This window comes from Lonchura striata, chromosome 8 (assembly GCF_046129695.1).
Source record: "Lonchura striata isolate bLonStr1 chromosome 8, bLonStr1.mat, whole genome shotgun sequence".
Classification (NCBI taxonomy): Eukaryota; Metazoa; Chordata; class Aves; order Passeriformes; family Estrildidae; genus Lonchura; species Lonchura striata.
Genome location: NC_134610.1, coordinates 37,860,967 through 37,883,817, shown reverse-complemented (window position 1 = coordinate 37,883,817; position 22,851 = coordinate 37,860,967). Strand labels below are relative to the sequence as shown.

The 22,851-nt window shown below is 44.2% G+C and overlaps 1 protein-coding gene across 8 annotated transcripts in view; it reads right to left on the bottom strand.

The window, feature by feature from the left end:
* AGAP1 (ArfGAP with GTPase domain, ankyrin repeat and PH domain 1) overlaps positions 1–22,851 on the bottom strand; it is a 307,939-nt gene that overhangs the window by 107,087 nt on the left and 178,001 nt on the right. For all 8 annotated transcript variants that reach the window (XM_077785210.1, XM_077785211.1, XM_021536095.3 and 5 more), the window contains 2 exons: positions 15,064–15,168; positions 3,426–3,594 (listed from right to left, as the gene is read on the bottom strand). In XM_077785210.1, the coding sequence (XP_077641336.1) occupies positions 3,426–3,594; positions 15,064–15,168 (274 nt within the window). The remainder of the gene's footprint in view (positions 1–3,425; positions 3,595–15,063; positions 15,169–22,851) is intronic.

The following is a 22,851-nucleotide window of genomic DNA, read 5'->3' as shown; positions in this document are numbered from 1 at the left end:
TTGAAAATACCACAGAAGTGACGTAATTTTAGATTGAAGGGAGTAAACATCCATTTCCCCCAACTCACAGTTTCCCACCAAGTTAGCCTACAAATGTGAGCACCTTCCCTGAAGCCACAGTTAACAACCTGTTATTTGAAGTCAACACAACATAAATAACCCAACTAACATGACCCTGCATCTGTCAGTATTTTCTGGGAGAAGCTGCCACACAGAATCCCAGTTCCTACACAATAAACCCCAAACTGCACCTCCAAGAATCCAAGAAGAGACCAGTTTTCAAACCAAATCAACCTTTTTTCAGGTAAAGTGCTTGGCTTTGTAACAGCAGGAGCAGCCCAACCCTCTACTCCTTTCCCTGCTTTCTGACAAAGCACAGAAAATATTGCATTTTCCTGCTGCTGTTTCACTTCCATTTTGTTCACTGTCCCACCATGACTGTGACAATGGACTGTGTGACTTGAAGTTAAGGGAAAAGTGTTTTTCCCAGCCCTTGTGCCAGGGGGAACCCAGCAGGGAAGAGTAATCCAGAGTTTTTAAAATTCAGATATTCTCATAAAGGTGTTTTTGTTTTGGTTTTTTTGGTTTTTTTTAATACCTCTGAAATGGAAACTCTCAAGGACCGGTTCTTTTGGTTTGTGCCAAAGAACTGAGTTTGTCCTTCCCAAATTCCCAATATTGCCCTGATCAGCCTCTTTCCCTCTATTCTGGTCACAGCACCTTTATGGGAAGCACCTTGGGAAAGATCGTCCCCATGTGGGAGGAAATTTAAGGTGTCTGATCCATCACTGAGGTTCAAAAAGGCTTCAGAGAGAGAAGGGGATGAGAAGAAGGAGGAGCTGGAGCTGCTCTGCTGCCTCACAGACCGTGGTGGGATCAGAAGAGTGGTTGAATCACAAGAAATTACACTCAGAGAAAACTATTTGCTGAAATATGAACTCAAAATTATCAATTACAGGCAATGAAATGGGTATTTAATCCATAGATTTCTTAGCAAAGTTGGCATAGAAATCCATCCTTAAGGGGCATCTTGGAAGCAGTGTTTAAGTGTCAAATGAAGTCATCAACCAAGCTAAGCAGCATTTAACTTTTGGGGATGAGGTAACATGAAACAGAGAAAATAGAGTGAATTTACAGGCCTAAAAATCAAAATAGGAAGCGCTGATTCTTCCTGTTTGGTCCAAACCTCCTCCATGTGGCAGAGCTGTGTACAAAAGTCTCCCAGTGACAACCAGTAAGTGACAAGTTCAGCCCTGTGATCCATCTGAAAGCACCACACAGGCTCAGGACACGACTTTTCCCAGCACGAACAAAAGAGGGGAAGCTCTGAGGCAGCAGCACAGCCTGCAAGGGATAATTTGCAGGTGTTTTGAGCTCTGTGGCAGATAACTGCAGATATTCCAGGGGTCCTCCTGGCACTCCAGGACTCAGCCCCAAGTACATACAGGTCTCCCGCCCATCAGGAGCTGTGACCACTGTCTCTGACCACATCAGAGCTCAGATGAAGTCAGACACAGCTTGGGACAGTGCCCTTCCATTTTTTTTTATTTTCTTTCTATTTAGTAATTCTTAGCTGATTAGCAGCTCCTTTTTATGTTTGCTTTTAAGCCAATAACAAGCAGCAAATGCGGACCACAAATCAACAACAGCAAAGTCTTTCAGTGTTACTAAGGAACTGAGGATGAAGAAGCCAAGAGGGAGGAGAGAAGCTCCAAGAGAGAAGCTCCAACTATTCCTACAGTGTTATTTGAAATTCATTATCTGGATTTCCCAGCATTTGGAATTTCTGGCATAATTGACTTGTGTGATCAAACCTCAGGCTGGCCAGGACACACACACACAGTGAGAGCTGCCTGCTGCAAACTGTCAGGAAAAGTTTCCCTCTGACCTGGCAAACCAAGTAGATGCCAAAACAGGTAAATTCAACACTATAAACCTTAAATTCTTACATATCTCTAAATATGTTTCCAGAAACTTGCTTCTCTGAAGCTATCAAGTAATTTTTGACTGTGTTCAAATGTGTTAAAAGCTGAAATCCCTTTATTTAAACATCTCTCCTGCAGTTTGTTGACTCACTCCAGCACTTTTCTTCCCTTAATTAAAATTTGGGAAGTATACTGAGGACCAAAGCACTCCCCATACCTAGTCATCTAAATTATATAGTAAACTGGAAAAAAACAACCCAACCATGAAGAATTTTCTCCTATAAACTCTGCCAGTGCCAGGTCAAAACTTGGAAAAGGGTTTGATGACATCACAACTTCAGACACCTCAGGTCCCAGCCTGAGACCTCCAGGAGTGTCTGCTCAGTGGCACCACTTTACAAACCCACCTCAAACAGTACCAGTCAAGAGTTGGAAGGGAATAAAACTTCTCTGTTTTCTCCTAATAAAGGGAATGTCTCAAAAAAGCAGGGAATTACACCTTGGCATGAAGGACTGGGGGTTGGAATTAGATGCTATTTAAGGCCCCTTCCAACCCAAACAAGCCTGATTCTATGAAGCATGAGACAGATAATTATTACTATCCAAGAGAAGACATTTGAATATCCAGGAATCCCAGGGTTACCCATCCCAGTGGGTTTTGCAGAGGGATATGCAGGAGGTGTCTATGTTACCCATAAATGCAAAAGGCACTTGGCACTTTATGGATGTCATCCTAAACATGCTGACAGGACTTCCACTAGACCATTATGAGTTTTGTACAAGCTGTGCATTTTACAAGATAAATTGTCTCAAATGTTTTCCCTTAATGCAATTTTTTAAATCCACTTAGCTGTATGGACAAGTACTTCAGCAAACAATAAACGTCTTTGTTTAGAGCTCAGAAGGAGCTATAAACCACTTCCACCAATAAATTAAAAAGCTTTCCACAGAAGAATCTTGCTGTTAAAAGAATGCATAATACTAAACTTTCCAAAAGTGGAAAGAAGGGCTGTGGATCTCACCAGGAAGCCATAAAAAGCCCTTTCAGATCATACAACATTTATTTTTCCTAAGTATTAGATAAGAGATCGTAGATTCCTCCCATTTGTTCATAACTGTGAAATTATGTAGGGCTTTGGCAAGTACAGGGTAACAAATACACAAAGACAGACACTTGAAAGCTACTCAGAAACTCAGAATCCCTCATGGGGGACAGATCAGCAGTCAGGGCTTAAAAACTTCCACATCAGTGGGTTTGTAAATCCCAGAATGCTTTGGGTTGGAAAATATCCTAAAGTTCAACCAATTTCACCCCCTACCATGGGCAGGGAGACCTTCCACAATACCAGGTTGCTCTGAGCACCACCAGCCTGGCCTGGAACACCTCCAGTTAGGGAGAGATATCCATCCCTAGACCAGCTGTTCATGATAATTCCCTACAGACACTGGAAATGCAGATTTTCTCCCATTTATTTTCCCCCTAGCAAGGGCTTCCCTTACCTGAATTTGGCGAGATGTGTAAACTGCTCATGTCTTTGGAGAGGCCGTTGGTTTTGGGGCTGGAGATGGGGGCACAGGCTGATGTGGCTCGGGGTGGCCTCTTCCCAGGGACCTTCACAGTGGTTCTCAGCAAATCGATCTCTTTCCCGTGAACGTTCTGCATGTAATCCTGCGAAGAGAGGAAAAAGCCCCAAAACACAACATCAGACAGGGAGTCCTGTAAGCAACATTAATAAATCTGGTTTCACGAGGCTTTAGTCCTACATCCTCTGCCTGCACCCACCATATGGTATTCCCCTTCCTTCTATGCTCCTTATAATCGCTTCCACACTTCTCATATTAACCCCAAAAGTCTGGAGCTTTCTCACAGATCCTCCAACTACCAGCTGGATAAGAGGTGATTCACAACACGGCCACATGTGGGAATTCACCAGCTAAAGGTCCCAAACAGAAGGAGAAGACCAGGCTGAGTGCCCCTCCTGAGCACATTTACTTGTGTCTCCTCTCTGCCAGTGTTTTATGCCCTCATCTTTTTCTTCCTCAAATTTGGCTGGAATGGGTCAGCAAGCACCAAAGTTACAAAAGGGCACCAGCAGGGAAGATTTCAGCAATTCCAACACTGATCCCTTAGAATATGACCCTTCCTGCACCAACACAAAGCATCATCAAAGGGGAAATAAGAATATTGCAAATTACATCTGATTAGAGCAAACACTGGGAGCCAGAAGTGGAAAAGGATTTTGCTAATTATTGCCTGGAAAGCCCACAAAGGGGAAATAAACAGAAAAGCAAATGGACATGGGTGTTTTTATCAGAGGGCAAATTGATCCTGGGATACATCAGCACAGCTATTTCCAGGAGAGATGGTGAATGTTGAAGCCAGAACACAAGACATCAGAGTTCTCATCTCCTGGTACACAGGGCTCTGGTCACATTCCAGAAAAAAAATAATTGAAACTGGAACAACTATGAAGATTTGAAAAGCAAACAAGAGAGACACATCTCTTAAAGAGGACATGCAAGAGGGGCAGCACAGGACAGTAAAATCAGGGATAAAAAGCGGCAACAAGAGCATTGTCCAAAAAGCAATGTCCAAAAAGATCTCTGGGCTGCCCAGAGCAGCTGTGGCTGCCCCTGGATCTCTGGAAGTATCCAAGGCCAGGTTGGACACTGGGGCTTAGAGTAACCTGAGACAGTGTAAGGTGTCCCTGCCCATGGCAGGGGATAGAATGAGATGAGCTTTGAGGTCCCTTCCAACCCAAACCACTCCAGGACTCATGACCCCAAGAGAAAAACAGCTATTTGAGGTGGGCCAGGAGAAGATCTGGGCTCCCACTTCACAAGAAATTTCCTGAATTTATCCAAAATCTGTATCACTGCTGCCACAATCCAGGGAGCTGATTGGTCCCTCATCAAGATTCTTTCACCTTCGGCAGTTTTTACAACACAAATTATTTATTCTGCTCAAAACCCATCAAAAATCTGGACCAGCAATAATTTCTTCATAGTTAACAGAAATCAGCGATAAACCCTCAAACTAAGCCATCGCAGCAGCTTATTTTTCCCAAGCTGAGAATTATTAATCGGAAAAGGTGGGGTCTGAACAATTTGTGGGGAGAGGACACAGAACTCTGCTGCTAAGAGAAAAACAAAGGCAATCCACTCAGGAAAATTCCTGTACTATGTGTTGGAGAACAAACATCTTTCATCCATAAATTATGAACTTGGTGGAACTTTTTTGTTTGGGTGTCAGTTCTTCACAAATTAAAATACAATAAGCAGAAGATAATTGAGCATTTATTGCTTGTGGGCTGTAAAATGAGGCTTAATCAGAGAGTGACTAAACCTCGACACATGCTCTTTTCTTGTAGGTTTATTTAACGTACAACCATCTTAAACTGGACAAGGGGGTTTTGGTTCCAATTCACATGAAGGGTGGGTGTGATTTCACAACTTGAGATGTGGCAGGGTGTCATTAAAGGCCTTTTAGCTGGGCACAAACCAGGCTGAGGTGAGCCACAAAACCACTTGAGGAAGCCAGGGAGTGTTGGCAAACACAACCGCAACGTGTTGCAGCCGCCGTCAGAGCGAAGCGCCCGAACAACAACAGATGCTGGGTAGGTATTAATGTCAGCTTAAATATTTATGGGGATATATCAAATGTAAATAATAAAGGCCCTTTCATCGTGTGCAGGGTGCACGGTGATAATCTGCGGGTCTCCCCGAGGAGGGGAGGGCAAGGACAGCGCTCCCAGCCCCGTCAGATCCCCGCTCGGGGAATGAAAGTTCAAACTACAAAATGACGCCGAGGCTTCAGAAGCGCAATGGAGGGTTTGATCAGATTAGAACAGATGAGGGTCTTGCTGTCATCTGGAATATGCTGTGTTAAAGAGAAGACAGCAAGCTGGATTTTGATATGCAAATGGTACAGGGATAACTCCCCAAGATGTTAGTTGTAGAAAATGCTGATCCGAGAAAAAAGGGGAAAAAAAACCTTTAACAAGGCATGAGGGTAATTCAAAGCCAAGTACTTTTAAACAGCACTTAACAAGTCCCTAGAGCCCACTCAACAGTGGGCCACCCCAGACGTGCCATCTTCTGCCCCTCAACAGCTTGAAAAAGTAGTAATTGCGAATCCATTTGCATTTTTCTTCTCAACTTGTCTGCGTTCATCATTCAAAAATAAGAAAAAAATAAAAATTAAAGCCAGCAGCAAAGCAGAGGGACCCCTCCCCAAACACGTGGCACAGAGGAGACGCAGGCGCCCCGATCCCCCACACCCTGCGCTCGCACCTCGCCGTCACTTGTTTTTTACATTTCGCTCCTAATTATGTTGCATCTATTGCCATACACTTAATTAGCTGCATTAATGTGATTTCTTTTCACATAGTCAAGCAATTAAGAGCTATGATTGAGTTTCATTCAATTAGCCTCAACAAACATGCTAATTGATGTCCCAGATGCAAATGAGGTGCAGTGAGAGAAACCTGCTAGCAATTGAGAGTTGTGGCGGGGGACCGGGGCTCGCAGCTCGCTGCCAGCAGCACGGCTTAACACGGCTCCCCCTCCTCCCGGGGCACGTCCCAAAGAGATCCTGCTTCCATTTTGTTCACTGTCCCACCACGACTGTGACAATGGACTGTGTGACTACAGGACTGAATGCAGGAATCGCGGGATTGGATCCAGTCGGCGCCATCCGCTGATCCCGGGATGCGAGGGGCACGCCAAGGTCTCCATCCCGAGCTGCTGGGGCACCAGGCAGGCCATGGCCTGCGGTCAGCACTAACTGGCAGCTCCATCTTAGTCAGAGCGGGGCGCCGCATCCATCAATCCATAATCCCCCAAAACCCCGCCTCGATTCTCATCCCTTTTCCTCCCCGGGTTACTGCTCCGCTACGGTGCCACCAAGGTGTTAATTTGACTACTCAAGGCCATTGACCATTATCTACAGGACTAAATAAACTGTTAAAATATCAGGGGAAAATCAAAAAAGCTGCATTGACTGAAGATGACACCAAATATTGCTTGACAGCCCCACAAAATGAATTGCCTTGAGTAAGAAAGGAATGATGCACCATGACACAGAATAATGTAAAGTAAAATTATTTAGTTTTGCTCTTAATACAGCAGCTCTCTGTTTACAACAGCAGAAATTAATTTAACCAATTAACTGAGCCAGAGCCTTTCAGACATGCAAATTGAGCAAATGGGTATGATCATGTTTTCTAAACAGGCCTACCAAAAAGTGACACCGCCGTTTTGGGAGGCCTCTTTGGATTTTGAATGTCAGCAGTTGTTGAATTTACATCTGTGCACCACAATGATTTCAAAGACACTCCACCAAGGGCCACAAGCTGAACCCAGGCTATGTGTGGCTCTAGCTTGATGCCTATGTCCAGGCTGGCCTTGAGCACTTCCAGGTATGGGGCAGCCAAAGCTTCTCTGGACAAGGGCCTCCCCACCCTCACAGGGAGCAATTCCTTCCCAATATCCAATCTGAATCCACTCTCCTTCAGATTAAAGCCATTTCCCTTCGTCCTTGAGCTCTAGAGCCATCCTTAAGTTAAAGACATGGCTCAGATTATCAAAAACAAGGATATAAAAAATGTTATGGAGTTTGAGGGTTTTCAGATAATACAAGAGTGGTGGATAGGGAGAAAGCCCTTCACTGGGTTGTAGTTTTACATTGGGCAAAGGGGGTTCCAAGCTCACATTGAAACCACTCACCCCAGGATAAGCCATGTGTCACAACACTAAAATGTAAAATAATATCTGCCCCTTCCTAGAGGCCTCCCTGTGTTTCTTCCATGTGTCCCACTGCCACCTGTTTCCAATGCACCACATATGAAATGAGAGGCTCTCTGAGAGCAGTGATTTTCCAAGGCTATAATGGTACACAGGTATGAATATCACACTTTTTTGTCCTTTTCAGCTATTCCAATCTCTCAAAAGCTTGTTTTTCCATCACTAGGGCAGGTCCAGGCTAAAAATCCTCCCCAGATCTCTGCCTGGTTTCCACTGAGAGATGATGAGCTTCTAATCTATCCCTGGTAGTGTCCAAGGGCCAGGCTGGATGGGGCTGTGAACAACCTGGGATAGTGGAAGACATCCCTGCCCATGGCAGGAAGATGGAATGAGATGAGCTTCAAGGTCCCTTCCAACCCAAACCACTCTGTGATTCTGTAAAAACACCTTCATTTTGTGGCAGTTTCCCCCCTCTGTTCAATTGGACATACTCCTAAGGCTCCACTTACTGAGGTTCGAATAGTGTTTCCTGATCTGAGGCATAAAAAAATTATTATGGAAAAGGAAGTTTATGGTTGTACCTCTGGATGACATTTTAAAGACTGTGTGCTGCGTATTTTTTGAAAGACAATTCCAATTTTGTGAGCTGACCTACTGGATGCACAAAACCTATTGTTCACCCTCAGCAACAACCAAATCCTCTTCCCCCCAAACCAAGAGCAGCCTGGGAAATTGGATGGAGCCCTGACTTTTGTGCCTCTCTGGCAGTCAGACATTTTTATTGCAAAACGCCGTCTGGAAAAGATGCAAAACAAAATTGCTAAACTGCAAAAAGAAGAAAAGGAGGGAGGGGGGAGAAGAAGAAAAAAACAAAAGGCCCCCTTCCCTTTGCTTATTGAGTTCAAAGGCATAACATGCAGCACCCTGCAGCAAATGGGAAGCTACACTAATTTTAAAGCCATAAAACGCTATAAAGTGCCCTGCGGGGCAGGACTACACTGGAGCTAGTTGCACCTAAATAAGCCATGGTTCATTTACTTCGCAGCTTAGCCTAATGTAATCATCAGCAGATTCCTAGCCTAGAGTTGTAACAGGCACGGAGCCGCTGCTGCCGAGGCGACACTCCCAGCCATGGAGGGGCCGCCGCCACATCGCTGTTGATTAGAAAATTTTTCAGTTTTGACAAGCCCTTAATGAACATAAATCGCTCCTTGATTGGTTTCCGTGTGGGGCCACAGGCACACCTAAGAAGAAACAACAACAACAAAAAAACCCCGCAAGTCTCCCCAACTCCTCGTCCTCGTCGCTTTTCCCAAGAAGGGCCTGAGCCATGGGTGGAGCGTCAGGATATGAGCCACAATGGAATAGATTCATCAAATGGTCCTGGGGAATTAGCTGTCCCCCCTCTCGCATATAAACACGGCCATAATATCATTCAGCTTCATAATACACAGTTAATCTTAAGGAAAGCCATGAAATGTTATTTTCTGAGGAGAACAAACAGAGGAATGGGAATGCATTCTGGAAAACACTGATCACCCTAAAGTGCTCTGTCCTGAAAAAAGGAAGGTCATCATGAATCTGTTTGCTTCATGTTGGGAATCAGGAACATTAAATTTCAGTAGTAAAAACCACTGGTTCTATCTATAGCATGGTGTTCATCAGCTCCACCAGTGATGCAGGAGCAAGGGAGGAAGTCAGGGCAAGACTTGGAGCACAACAGCAACAGGATGTTGGTCCTTCTGTAAATGGATCACTTATTTGCATAAAATTTTAAGAAAACTCTTCCCCTTGCACTTCACTTCTCATTCAGCCTTTGTAATGAGAGCTGCTGTAAAAGACAAACCAGAGTTTTACCATCCTGAGTAATTTATGAAGCATTTATACCCACAGCAGTTAGCTCACCTGGACAGGAAGCTCTAATTTTATAAACCCTCCCTGATTAATTATTAGCTTAGCTTTTGCCTTTTAAATTGCAACTCATTCTGATCCTCAGAATTTCCCTTTACTTTCTGAAGAAGGAGCAGGCAGATACGACACTGAAATGTGTGTTTGCTCCAGCCTGTGCACTCTGCCAAAGCACAACTGTGTTTGCCACACTACTGAGTGTCGACTCCCTTGAGGGCACAGAGGCCTGGACAGATTCTTGTGGGTCACTTCCTACTGAGGATATTCTGTGCTTCTATGATCTTCAGTTTATATCTTTCTCCCAAATTTATCTTCACTCCCTTACATCTTTCAGATTAAGACAATAAAGAAGTTTTCCAAGAAGCTCAAAAGTAACTGAGTGATCTGTACAGCTGCAGCACTTTATAAAAATCAGAAATTACTATACTCATATTTAACTGTTCCTATAATTCTTTTTCTTCTACCCTAACCAATGTTTTAGGCATACTAGCGGATGCAATGGTAACTACAATAAAGCTTCAGATTTATCTTCATCAATACTCAAGCTGCAGGATTTGCTTTGAACACTGCTTTCCCAGAAGGGAGAGCTACATCACATGTGAAAAGTAACACAGAATCCCAGAATGGTTTGGGTTGGAACAGACCTTAAAGCCCAGCCTGTTCCACCCCCTGCCATGGACAAGGAGACCTTCCACTATCCCAGGTTGCTCCAAACCCTCTCCAGCCTGGCCTTGAGCACTTCCAGGGTCCTTCTGTCACTCCAAGTCTCTCTTTACCAAAGGCTATATGAGGATTAGCTTTGGTAGGAAATGCCAGTTAGAAGGCCCTTCAGAGCCAGCCAATATCCAGCTTTACATTCCTTCAAAGCAAAAATAGGGGGGGAAAAATTGACATACAAAATGGTGTTTTAGAAATATGTGAGCATGAATATTTTTATTAAAGCAACACAAACAACACACCTCGAGCTATTGAACTGCCCGAGGTAACACAACCTGGAAATAAGGCTGAGCTGCAGCGATGGCTGTGGGGGATATTCCTAACGGGAAGGGGAGCATGGTTCCCTTGGCTGGAGCAGCACCAGGCTCTGACTGGCCACACAGGACACCACACTGCCCTCAAGGATGAGGTGAGATGGGATTCTGCATTTGCAAGCAGGCTTTCTGTTTCAAAATAGTTCTGGAAAATCACAAGAGCTGGTAGCAAAAATTTCAGCTGCAGCTCTGAGAGAAACGCTGGGACCTGAGAAAAGTGCATGGAGCTACAACACTTCCAGATACCAACACAGAGGACATTCTCTAAAGCCTCGTGCTTCTCACCATCTGCTTTGCCTGGAGGAAATGGCCAAACAGAGAAAGCTCAAACAACACCTTAAGCCTTAAGGAATTTTACAGTGTTTGTAGGGTCTCTCCAGAGAATGTGTCCATATAATGTATTACTGAAGCTCTTGTGCCAAGTTTAGCCTGGTGTTGGATCTGACTCCTTATCAGGCTGAAATGTTGCCTTTAAAAAAAAAACAAACTAAAAACATCCAATATATTTGAGGATAGAATGACACTGCTAATGCTCATGTGAGCTGCCCAGTCAGCCAGCATTGCATTTAAGGGAGAATTTGGAACTGTGGCTACTGTCAGATGAACTGAGCAAAACAGGTGAATCCACACCTCTCTCATGGAGATAAAGCCAGATTTCCCCCCACCCCCAGTCATGTTTACAATCCCCAGGTTATCACACGAGAGCAGTGGAGATGAAGGTTAAAGGTTGCAGCCAGCAAACACCAGCCTTGCTGTGTAGATACATGGGGTTTGTGTACCAGGTGTGTTCTAGATAGGCATCACACCTTCCTTCTCACGTATTTAAGAAGCTCTTCTTCCCCCATAAGGTGCCCCAGCACTGTGCTTTTATTTGAAATCAAATCTAGACCAAACTAAACATAAAAGGGGAAAACTGGCCTTACCAAAAAATAGCTGTTTTCAGCCTTTTTTTCCCCTTTTCCTTATTTTTGTAAACGAGGCGCAGCGATGGTGAAGATACAGGAGCAGAGAACGGATGTCCACAGCTAAAGCTTTGTCACGTGCTGACCTGTGGCACGCTGGCAGCCCTGTGGCAGGCAGCCAGTGGTGAGACATCATCAGCTATTCATCGGGAGAAGGCTCAGATAAAGCAGTGCTGCCCAGCAGGTATCCTGGTGAATGCATTCCAGGAGCATCCCGCCATTAAAAAGCCAGGAGATGCCTTGGCAAATTCCCCTGGGGCCCTTTGGGGAGGCTGACATAGAATTTGCTGGCCAGAATTTTAGTGATCCACTCCACGGCTCTGCTCCAGAAGCCCAAGATGAATAGGGAGCTCTGGTGAACTTTGAAGCCTGCGGGTCAAAGTTCTCTCTCATTATCCCCAACCATTTTCTATCGGCAGAGCTCCTCAGCGTCCCAAGGGACGGGAAGGTTTGAGGCTCTTGAAAAAACCTGACACGACCAAGTCAGGACACAGTAGGGTGCTTATGTACACATATTTTTCTTCCCCCGTTTTCCTCTCCCCCCACTTTCTTGAAAAGAAAGGAGAGGGATTTCGCTATTGTGTCAAACATCAGCCTGGTGGCATCAGGAGCCACTCATGTAGCTGGCACAATGCTGTGCTCATTTCAGCACGCCGCCCTGCCCAACAGGCCTGACCCTCCCAGGGACACCTCCTCTGCAAGAAAGGGCCTCATTTGATTTTCCCTCCCCACCCCAAAACCTTTCATTCTGCAGGCAATGCTTTCAAGGAGGATGTCAGGGCTGGATCCTGCAGTACCTATTTTCTACATTAAAACCACTGCTTCGTGCCTGAGCTGCCAATGAATGCATCTGGCAGAGACAACTGATCCACCCGTGGCCAAACCCGGAGCAATATTTAACACAGTGCTCACTATCACACTATCAGCCACTAAACATTGCAATTTGCCCTTCAAACACAAGGCTCTGACTCAAACCACAGGCTGGACAGACAAAGTGATCCCCTGAATTTCCTTTTTCTGCCACCACTAGAGGCCAGCCCATCTTTCACTGCAATTAAAAATTCACTCCAGAATTAAAAAGGCAACATTTTGATTAATTAAAATGATCTGCACATTTGAAACTACTCAAATCTGATTAAAGCTAGGCTTTGCACAAGTTTAGGAAACTGAATTTAGATGGCTAACAAAAGCTCTTTTCTTCACTGCTGCTTAATGGGAAACTTGATAGGAATAAGGCCCTGATTTTTCAAAACAATGCAAGAAATTATCCCAGACAGCAATGCAAGCACAACATTAAAAATTAATTGCTTCATTGTGAAAAAAAGGAACAAAGTATAACTGACAAAAACCATCAAAACCAAACCAGAAACACAGTATCAGAGCTCTGTTTGGGGGAAGACCCTCTCACCTGGCAATCCCCAAGAAGAAATTGTGACACTCCTGACAACAAAGTTTAGTACAAAATGTACTGGGAGTGTGACTGAAAATATTTGTAATTCCCTCACACACCCCTCTGATCCATGCAGGGAGGAAACAGCAACACCGAGCCCAGCACCTGCTTCATGGGGTGGGGAGGCATGGTGGAGGACAGAGGGAAACAATTACAGGCTGGGTAATTACTTCTTCTTTAAATGGATTCTCTCTAATCTCCAATGGATTTACCTCTAATCTCAAAGTAATTACGTATAACCTCAGTGGATTCTCACTCTGGGGGAGATGCTGCAGCTCCGGGGGAGCCTGCAGAGGAGAAGTTTCTCCATTGTCTGCCAGAGCAATGAAAAACTCACACATGCACGGCCCTGCCAGGAACAATGGAGGTTTTTGCAGCAGCCAGGAAGGGGCCAGGGCACACACAACAGCCCCCTCCTCGCTTGATGACTGGCACAATCGAAAGCACACTCAGGTGGCAGCTCCACGGGGCACGCACAATCCACGCTTCCCTTCTGGGAGCAGTGCCAACACACACATTTGGGTGTTTCAGGGCTACTTCACAGCAGAATTAGTCACATTTAGAGGCACTAAAAGTGACCAAATTGGGCAGAAAGACGTGAACTACATCACACAAAGGAGCAGTGAAAACCCTGCTCCAGAACACAAGGGCTGAGGGACAAGGTTTCTGATGGGAAGCAGCAATGCCTTGAAGCTACTTGTCATCTAATTTACCACATCATTTTTAAGAGACATGGACATCACATCAGAAACCAGAGCAAAGCATCATTATGGCAGGATCTGAGACCATAAAATCTCGTGTCAAGGCAGGGAAAAAGTGCTCATATTCCACAGACATGGAACAGCAAGTGGGGGCAAGCACAGCATCAGTGTGGCCAGACATGGATGTGGCACTTGGGGACGTAGTTTAGTGCTGGACTATAGCTGGGTTGGATGATCTTAGAGTGCTTTCCAGCCTTAATGATTCTAGGGTTCCATGCTCCTCAGACATCAGCCATCTAAAGCAGAACTTTCCTGCCAGTTCCAGGTGCAGGTCTATAAACGCCAGAATTTATAGAAAATGCATCAAAACCTTGATATTCACTCCTTAATGTAAAAGTGCCCGGGAGCTCAAGATGTTACCAAAAGGTTTGGTCAAACAACTGACCCTAAAAACATTGCAAGTGGCAACCCTCTGACTTGGATATGTGGGATGATGATAAAATACAAGATCAGATATCATATAAAACCACACACACGCACACACACACACATATATATATATATATATATATATACACATATATAATATAAATAGACATATATTTTACATATATACAAATAAAATATATACATACATATTTATATATATATATATATATATATTTATATATGTAGATAGCTATTTCTATAAGTCTATATATTTCATATCCTCTCTCTCTCTTTTAATATATATCTATAATATATATTTTACCTTGGTGAGGGTCACACCATGATTCTTAGGGTGAACTAGTCCTGAGTGGGACCTCTGTGCTCCTTCTACTCCCAAATCCATACCAGGAGTTGTGCCACACAGTCTGAGGGACAGACAGCATCCTTGGGACAAGGATAGATGCCTCAACATGGAAAAGTTATATGGGACATATTTTAATGGCTATGCCATTTCCAAAAAGCTGCTCAGAAATACTCCTGAATAAACCACAAGCCCTGTACACTGAAAAAGACCTCTCCTCACTCTTTACTACCTCTAGGAAACTTTTTATTGTAAAAGACTTGGTTTTTAACCCTGGAAACAACAACAAGTCCATAAAAGAATGAGCAGAAAAAAAAGCCCTAAACAGTTCCAGGAGCCTCTTGGGATGCCAGGAAGCCCCAGTTCCAGCAGAGTCAGAGGAACTGCAGTGCACTCAGACTTGCAGCAGGGAGTTTCACTTCAGGTGATGATTCTTTGAGAGGGAAGGGAATGCAGAAAGAGGAAGAAGCTCTTTCAGCACAGTGGTCTCACCAAAGCCATGCCTGAGCCTCTTGTCAGGGCTGGGTGTTCCCAGAGCAGGCAGTACTCACATGCAGGCTGGGATGGTAGGTCAGCACGCCGTTGTCACACAGTGTCACATATTTCTTCTTCCACTCCTTGTTCAGGGACTTGCCACTCCGCTTTAGCAGCATCCCCTGGTGGGGGAGAGAGAGAGAAAAGCTGAAACGACCACACAGACAACACACAACTGCCTAAGACACAGACAGAGGGAAGAGAATTGCCTTTCCAGACGAGCATTTCCAGACAGGCTTTCTCCTGCAAGTGACACTCTTTCCCCTGCCTCTCCCAGAATGCACATTCCCTCCACTGGCTTTGTCCAATGGGTAGAAAAACCCTCTTTTTCCTTGAATGCCATGCCTCAGAAAAACACATTTTAGTGCGACCCACATGGGTTCCTAGCTGATGAAGACACCATGCTGTGCATTTCCTTGCCTTCTAAAATAAGTGATGAGCCCCAGGTGGAGGGAAGATCCTGCTGTGTGGCCTCTCCCTCCAGCATGCTCCTGGGGATTCCCTGCCCACAGAAGAGCACACATCTGTGTTCTCATTCACATCTGTGTTCTCATTCCCTCTGCACAAAGGTGACACCACCATGAAAACCTCTCTTGGCTAATTCCTTCCAGCAAAAGGAACCCCAATCCCAGGCAAGAGTAGCAAAACAAAACCAGAGCAAATACTAAGTGTTTCACGTAAATCCTAGATAATTTAATGACAGAGGTGTGACTGGAGAAGAAAGGAGGTGGGCAAAGTGAATCACCTTCCCACCATATTCAATCAGGGATGAATTACATTGATCACAGAATCCCAGAATGGTTTGGGTTGGAAGGGACATTAAATCCAGTTCCACCCCCAGCCATGCACAGGGACACCTTCCACTGGACCAGGTGGCTCCAAGCCCTGTCCAAACTGTCCTGGAACACTTCCAGGAATGGGGCAGCCACAACAGCAAAGATAAAAAGTCATCATTGTGTTCCAACAGATAGACAGGAACTGCTACTGTACATTGACTTGTTCTCAGCTACAAAATCAAAATTCACTTTGAAAAATAAAATACCACATGCTGTAGAACACTCCGGGTAGTAAATGAAGAATATACTTCCTTAGGAAATTTTAATTTCCAAACCCAAGCCAGAAGGCAGCTCCTAATGGATCCAGACAGTATTATGGTTGTGCAAAGCCTTAGTGGAATGTCCAGTGGAGATCCTATGCTCAGTACCTACCACAGGGACACAGTGACTGGTGTCACAAATTAAGCTCTGATCAAAGTGGACACATATCCATTTCAATAAATCACAACTAGGAATCCACCCAACATGAATTTCAGCTCCCTAATCCCTATAAAACAAGTTTTCCCCTTCTCATCATACAAGGCAATTAAAATAAAGGGAAAACAGAACATAGAAAGATGCCCTAGCAAGCACAGTGCTTCCAACTCCCATGGAGTTCTTGTTAAAAGTGGTTTAAACCTAGAAAATTAGTTCCACTGGTTGTTTTCCCATTAAACCTGCAGCTTTATGAAGTGATCCCTCTGCAGACCCTATCCCAAAGCCAGGAGGGAACGTGGGTCAGCTCCACTCAAGTAGAAGTTCTGCTCCTGGCCACGCAGCTGGAATAGAACTTCAGATAAGAACCCTTCCCAACACACTCCACGGATGGGGCCATGAAGAAAAGCTCCTGCTGGATACCTGAATAGCACAGTTATCCAAACTCACAACTTTATGCCTTTCTGCAGGTCACATGTCTGTATTTTTTTGTTCTCCTCCTTGCTAGAACTCCAACTTTTTCAAGGAGAACGGGGCTTCTGAAATGCCTCCTCACAAAAGCTCCTGCTCAGCCCAATTACTGTCTGCCAGCACTTGGAGACGTTGTTTTCTTCTATTAAAAAATGAAAGCTTATTTCTGCCTTTGACTCTCCTGTTTGTCTATAGGAGGTGATCTGTCTCTTCACCTTTCCCATCTTTCATACCTCACCTGCAGCACAGCACTGGTGTTTAGGGGGACCCAATTCTAGTTAGTGCTGTGTCGTGGGGATCAAAAATTACTGTTTCCCTGCACTGGTTTGTTCTTCAGACCTTCTAATGGGGAAAAAGCAGTAAAGATCACAATGGGAATTTTTTTTCCCTTTGCCATTTTTTTTCAAGTTTTGAAGCCAGTAAAATGTACATATTTCATAACCTTTTAACTGCTCCTTTGCTATAGAGAAAACATGTCATTACTTAGGTAATTTTCAATTTGTGTCAATTATAATCACAATAAAGAGTAAAAATCTATCACGGTCGTGATTTTTACTACTTAAAGTTTTGCTACTATCTAAGTATGAATGATGACATTCTAGTTTTGGATCTAAATTGAGAAAATTATTCAAAATGAGGTTTTACCATGTTTTTAAAGCAGAACTCTGTGCTTTAATGTAAAAAACAAACAAACAAACAAACAAAAACCAGCCCACCCAGCTCAGAACTGAATACGGATGATGGACCTATTTGTGCCTAACTAACAAACTAGACTTCCTAATCCATATTCTTCAGGCATTCCTTCGGCAAACAGAATCATTTTCACATTATGTGATAATTAAAAGTATCTTGGAGTACCTGAAGAGCAAACTGCTGTGAATACAAGGAGCTAACTTAAAGTGCTATAAAGCAAAGCAGCCCATATAAACCACAGCTTTTATCCCCAAGGCCACCACTCTGTGGTAATTTTATAGAATGGTCTGGAGAAATGGTCTTAGAATCAGAGTTTAGATCAGTTATAAATGCACTTTAATGTTAGCTATAAGTAAAAAAAAAAAAAAAAAAAAAGGCCCACATGAGAGGAAATGTTATTTAAAAGAAATTTAAAAAAAAGCCCCTTGCTTCAGTCACATCACGGCTACATTTGAGTCACATCAGATCCTGTGCTGAGGAAATGAAATCCAGGGGTTCCTGCTGACCCCTGGTACCTCCAAGGCAATTCAGAGGCAGCTCGGGCACAACCCCAGTCACTGCCAAACAGGTCCCCACACACACACAGCACACTGGAAAAATCCCATTGAGTTCCCAAGCTATGCATTAAGAGCCCACATAAATCTTTTACTCCAAATACCAATTCTTTTGGTCTAAATAATCCCTGCCTCAAATAATTGTTAATTGGATGATGCTATTTCCCCTAATTTGTATGAAATCTTTAATTTCTCACAGCCCTCCATGGGCAGTTGTGGGTGCAGCTCCAAAGCCTCCAGACCAAACACGAAGAATTTAACACCTCTGATTTCCACACAAACAGAGCAGAACTTCACACCTCAAATAGATTTTTTTTTTTTTTACCACCTTCCCTCCAAAACTGCAACTCTGTGTTTAAGGGAGGAATGGTGAATCCTCCAGCTTGTGTTTTGAAGGAGCTGGAGGAAAAAGGCTGCAAGTGGAGTGCATGGAGCTCAGTCCCTGGGTTTTGCTGGAGGATCCAGGGAGCGAACAGAGCTGGCTCTCCATTAGTAATGTGCGTGCTACATCTACTCCCAGGAGGTCATTGCAAGCCAAAAGCAATGTTAAGTGTACAAGCTTTAAATAACTTACAAAGTTAATGTAATGAATGCAAGTGTGATCTGAAATCCATCACTCAGTGGCTTGCTGTAGCCTCAAGCTGTGATAAAACACCACTCATAAATTTATATTAAAACTCTGTTCGATAGCAATTATTTACCAACAAAGATTTATTGATTGCATTTGCTGTTAGGGACTGGGGCCCTAACTGAGTCAATCAGCTTAGGCTGCTGAGCTCCAGGGCACCTGGGGAAGTTACAGACTGCCAGCAGGCTCTGCAGTCCCACCATTACCGTGGGAGCAGGAGCAGCTAATGAAAAGCCGCCAGCATCGGATTGATTGGAGCCAAGGTGGAAAGAAAACAACACACCCAGCACTGGTGAAGGGACCAGGGCATCTACTACACCCAGTTCACCTGAATACACAGCAACCAGCAAAAATCTGGCTGCTCTGGGTGCCTTCTGTGAGCTCAAAACCTTGCCTGCTTAAGTAACAACTCAGTGACAAAAAAATCACCGATTTGTTCTAGAGAAATATTTTAGGTTTTAAATAGCAAATTATCAGCATTTCAGAAAGTGACCCCTTGGTTAATGCTGCACTGAAGATGCTGGCAGGTGAGAAGCCTTAAAAATGGTCTTTGAAGTCAGCAGAGCCAAGATTGGACCTTCTGGAAAAGGAAATATGGTACCTATAATTATGGCAGAAGTTGGAACCAGATGAGCTTCAAGATCCCATCCAACCAAAACCATTCCATGATTCCACTTTGGTTTCTATTTTCTTTCAGAAATTTACCCCACTGCCATGGCTCAGGTGCAAACTTCTGCCAGCCTTTTGTTTCTCCCCCTTCCTAATTTTTAGCTGAGCCCATATTGTTTACCTGATGTTGTTCTGACAGAATGAAACAGGTAATGTCACACTTCATCATTAAGAACATAAATTCCTATTTTTCCACTCAGGTCTGTAGCTCCCACAGCCATGATCAGCAGCTAACACTGCTGGGAATTTTCTACACCTCCTGTGGATCCTGCTCAGAAAAGAAAAACTCTCAGTCATGAGAAACCTCCTCCTTCAAATAACTCTGAAGGCAGCCACTCAGTCAGGATCACAGACTAATTGTTACATACAAATTCTGGTCAATAAAACACCCACTTCCTGTAAATCTATTAATGTGGAGAACAAATGCTGGTGAAACCCCCAGGATTCAATGACCAGCCAGCTCTGCACTGTCTGTCCAACAGCATTGAGGCCACCTGACAGTAAAAAAGAGATTAATTTTTCAGTTATATTTTTTTTCCTCCAGAAGATTTAGTTGTAACAGGTTTCTGGTGTTAAAGTCCATTCTTCCAGCATATGGCACATACCAGCTCAAACTGTTTCACCTCCAAACAATAGCTGCATGCCATGAGAAGCTTTTGGTAATGACTGACTCATTGATACACAGAGAGTCAGAGAACCCCAGAATGGTTTGGGTTGGAAGCTCACTTCATTCCCTCTCCTATCATGGGCAAGGACACCTTCACCTAGACCATGTTGTTCTCTCTTTAAACCTAAAATCCTCTAGGAAATGAACTGTTGAAGATTCCCAATGTATGGGGAATCCTTCCATAAGAAAGTAACTTGTTTTCTCAGTTTCCCAGACTGAAGTCTTTTCCCCCCCAGAATTTAAGGGAATGTTGCTTGGTCTTTTGGTCAATGAGACATGAAGCTGGTTTAAGTTTTTATACTTGGAAACCTGTAGCAAACTGTCCCTGCTGATACTTAAAAGGGGCTTATAAAAAAGAGGGAAAGGAACTTTGGATAAGGCCTGGAGAGACAGGACAAGGGGAATGGATTCACACTGCCAGAGGGAAATTGGGATAGATGGGATATTGGGATGGAATTGTACCCTGTGAGAGTGGTGAGGCCCTGGCACAGAGAAGCTGTGGCTGTCCCTGGAACTGTCCAAGGCCAGCCTGGACAGGGCTTGGAGCACCTTGGGCTAGAGGAAGGGGGGGTGGATGGGGTGAGCTCTGAGGTCCCTTCCACCGCAAACTATTTTGGAATTCTATGTCTTCTTACAGTAGCAGAATACAACTGGGGACCAACTGAACTACAAAAAAACCCAAAACAAACAAACAAACCAAACCAAACAAACAAACAAACAAAAAAAAAACCAACAAAAAAAGCGCAACTCTTGTAAGAGCCTGGAATGACTCTGAAGAGTTCTGAAAACAGGAGAGCTCAAACATTCTCCAACTTCAGTATCTAACAATAACATTGCAAAAAAAAAAAAACCCTCCAAAACCCTGTATGTTCTTACTACAGCTGTGCACATAGAAAATCCCTCCCACCTCCCTTAAAAACTGGCACAGCAGCAGGCAGAGTTTTGCCACAAAGATGCTCCCACATTGCAGAAACTATTCAAATTTATGTTCTGCGCCTTTACGAGAAAATGAAATCAGAACACTGCACCCAATTCTCTTCTAACATTCCCTAAACACCAGGCAGTGACTGCACAGCAGGTAATTACTCCATGAATGGTTACCTAATGCTGGGGCTGATCAGCCATGATTTCCATTTGAAGACAAAGAACAGAGAGGCTCTAACACCTGACTTGGGGAGCAGAAGATAATGGCTTTGCTTAAACTTGAAGGACAATCAACCTGCAACTCATTATTTTCCAAGCTCTCTGTACACAAGCTAGGAAAGAAAATTAGAAAGAGGTACTGAAAAAACCCCCAGTGCTGATTAAGCAACTCTTACAGTTCATCACAGCACCAGCAACGAAGATTGCCACCAAAGGACGGCCACCAAATTCCTGCAAGAGCAGTAGCACTAAGGACACACTTAATGGGAAGAACAAACTTAGTGTTCACTGTTACTGCATCTTCATTTATAATCCCAGAATGGTTGGAAGGGAGCTTAAAGACCATCCTATTCCACCCCCTGCCATGGGCAGGGACACCCTCCACGATCCCAGGTTGCTCCAAGCTCCATCCAACCTGGTCTTGATTACTGACTGCTCCAATATTTCAACCTCTGGATCTTGCAGGTGATGCACGAGTTCCCACAACTCTTCTTGAGTTCTTCTTCAGCTGGCAGCTTTGGGACAGGGGCACTCTTTCCTTAACCCTGCTTTATGACTGTTTCTAAAATGAGACTAAAGTCAACAGCACATTGCAAACTCTACAGTTACAGCCACCACACATCCTTCTTGTGGAGCTGAACATTCAAGTGTGTTATGAAATGCAACCAGGTCTGGCACATCCTTTAACTCATTTACCTCTCTGAACAGGACACAGCATGAGAAAATCACATTATTTTCCTGTCTTGCAGTAGTTTCTGCCTCTGTTGCCTTCCAAGAGTTATTTTGGTTACTCTGGACTGCTAAAAGAATAGAATAAAAAAAGAACCCCAGCCCTTAATAATCTCCAGTAGTTGGTTTATTAACCCTTGGCACTGGCAGCTGTGGTTTCCCTGACACCAGTGAAATGCACTTCGATACAAATCATTACCTTGGGCAAAGGAAAAACAGCGTTGGGAAGCAGATCCGGAGCGAGCAAACACAACTGTGGGAGAGGCTCCGAGAGCGGGAATGTCCAGGAATGGCTGAAGGGTCAGGCATGGAAAGGAAGCCACAAAACATTGACTTCCCTCAAAAAACAGCCTTGGGTGCGTGATGCAAAATAAGGAATCCTCGTGTAGGCACGACCACTCCTAGGCAGAGGATCTGCTTTTCCTTACAGGAGCATTCCCCGATCCCCGAAATTCTCTTTATCGCGTTTTATATAAAGCAGGGATTTGGCTGGGGGAGCGGAAAAGGGAGAAAAGCCATGAAAAGCTTAAAACCCAATTTTAACTTTCTCTGCCGACACTCTAGTGTTTCCATAGAAACATCAGGAAGACCACTTAAGAGCAGCTTTTTTTTGTAGCCATGTTTGGCACCATACCCCTCCCCTGGACAACCTATTATTTCACAAATGGATGCTTTCTGCAGCCCGTTCTGTGCAGGCTCCAATGGGGGGGGGGGGGAAAGAAAAAGAACCCTGGATCTTTAACCAGTTCCCTTGTGGTCCCCTCCCTTTTTTGTTGGTAATATTTCTGTCATTCTGCCGGGGCTATATGGTACAAAGGGTTACACTTTAATTGAGCTGTCAGCATCTCCAACAATCCTATAAAACTCCGATTATGCACGGCGGGGTTAGTGACACACTTGTTATTGTGGATGCCCTATTTGCTAAACCCGGGCCCCCCCCCCACAGGTCACCTCACCCAGGCGACCTTCCTGTCATTAGCCTCGTCTATTCCTACCTCACC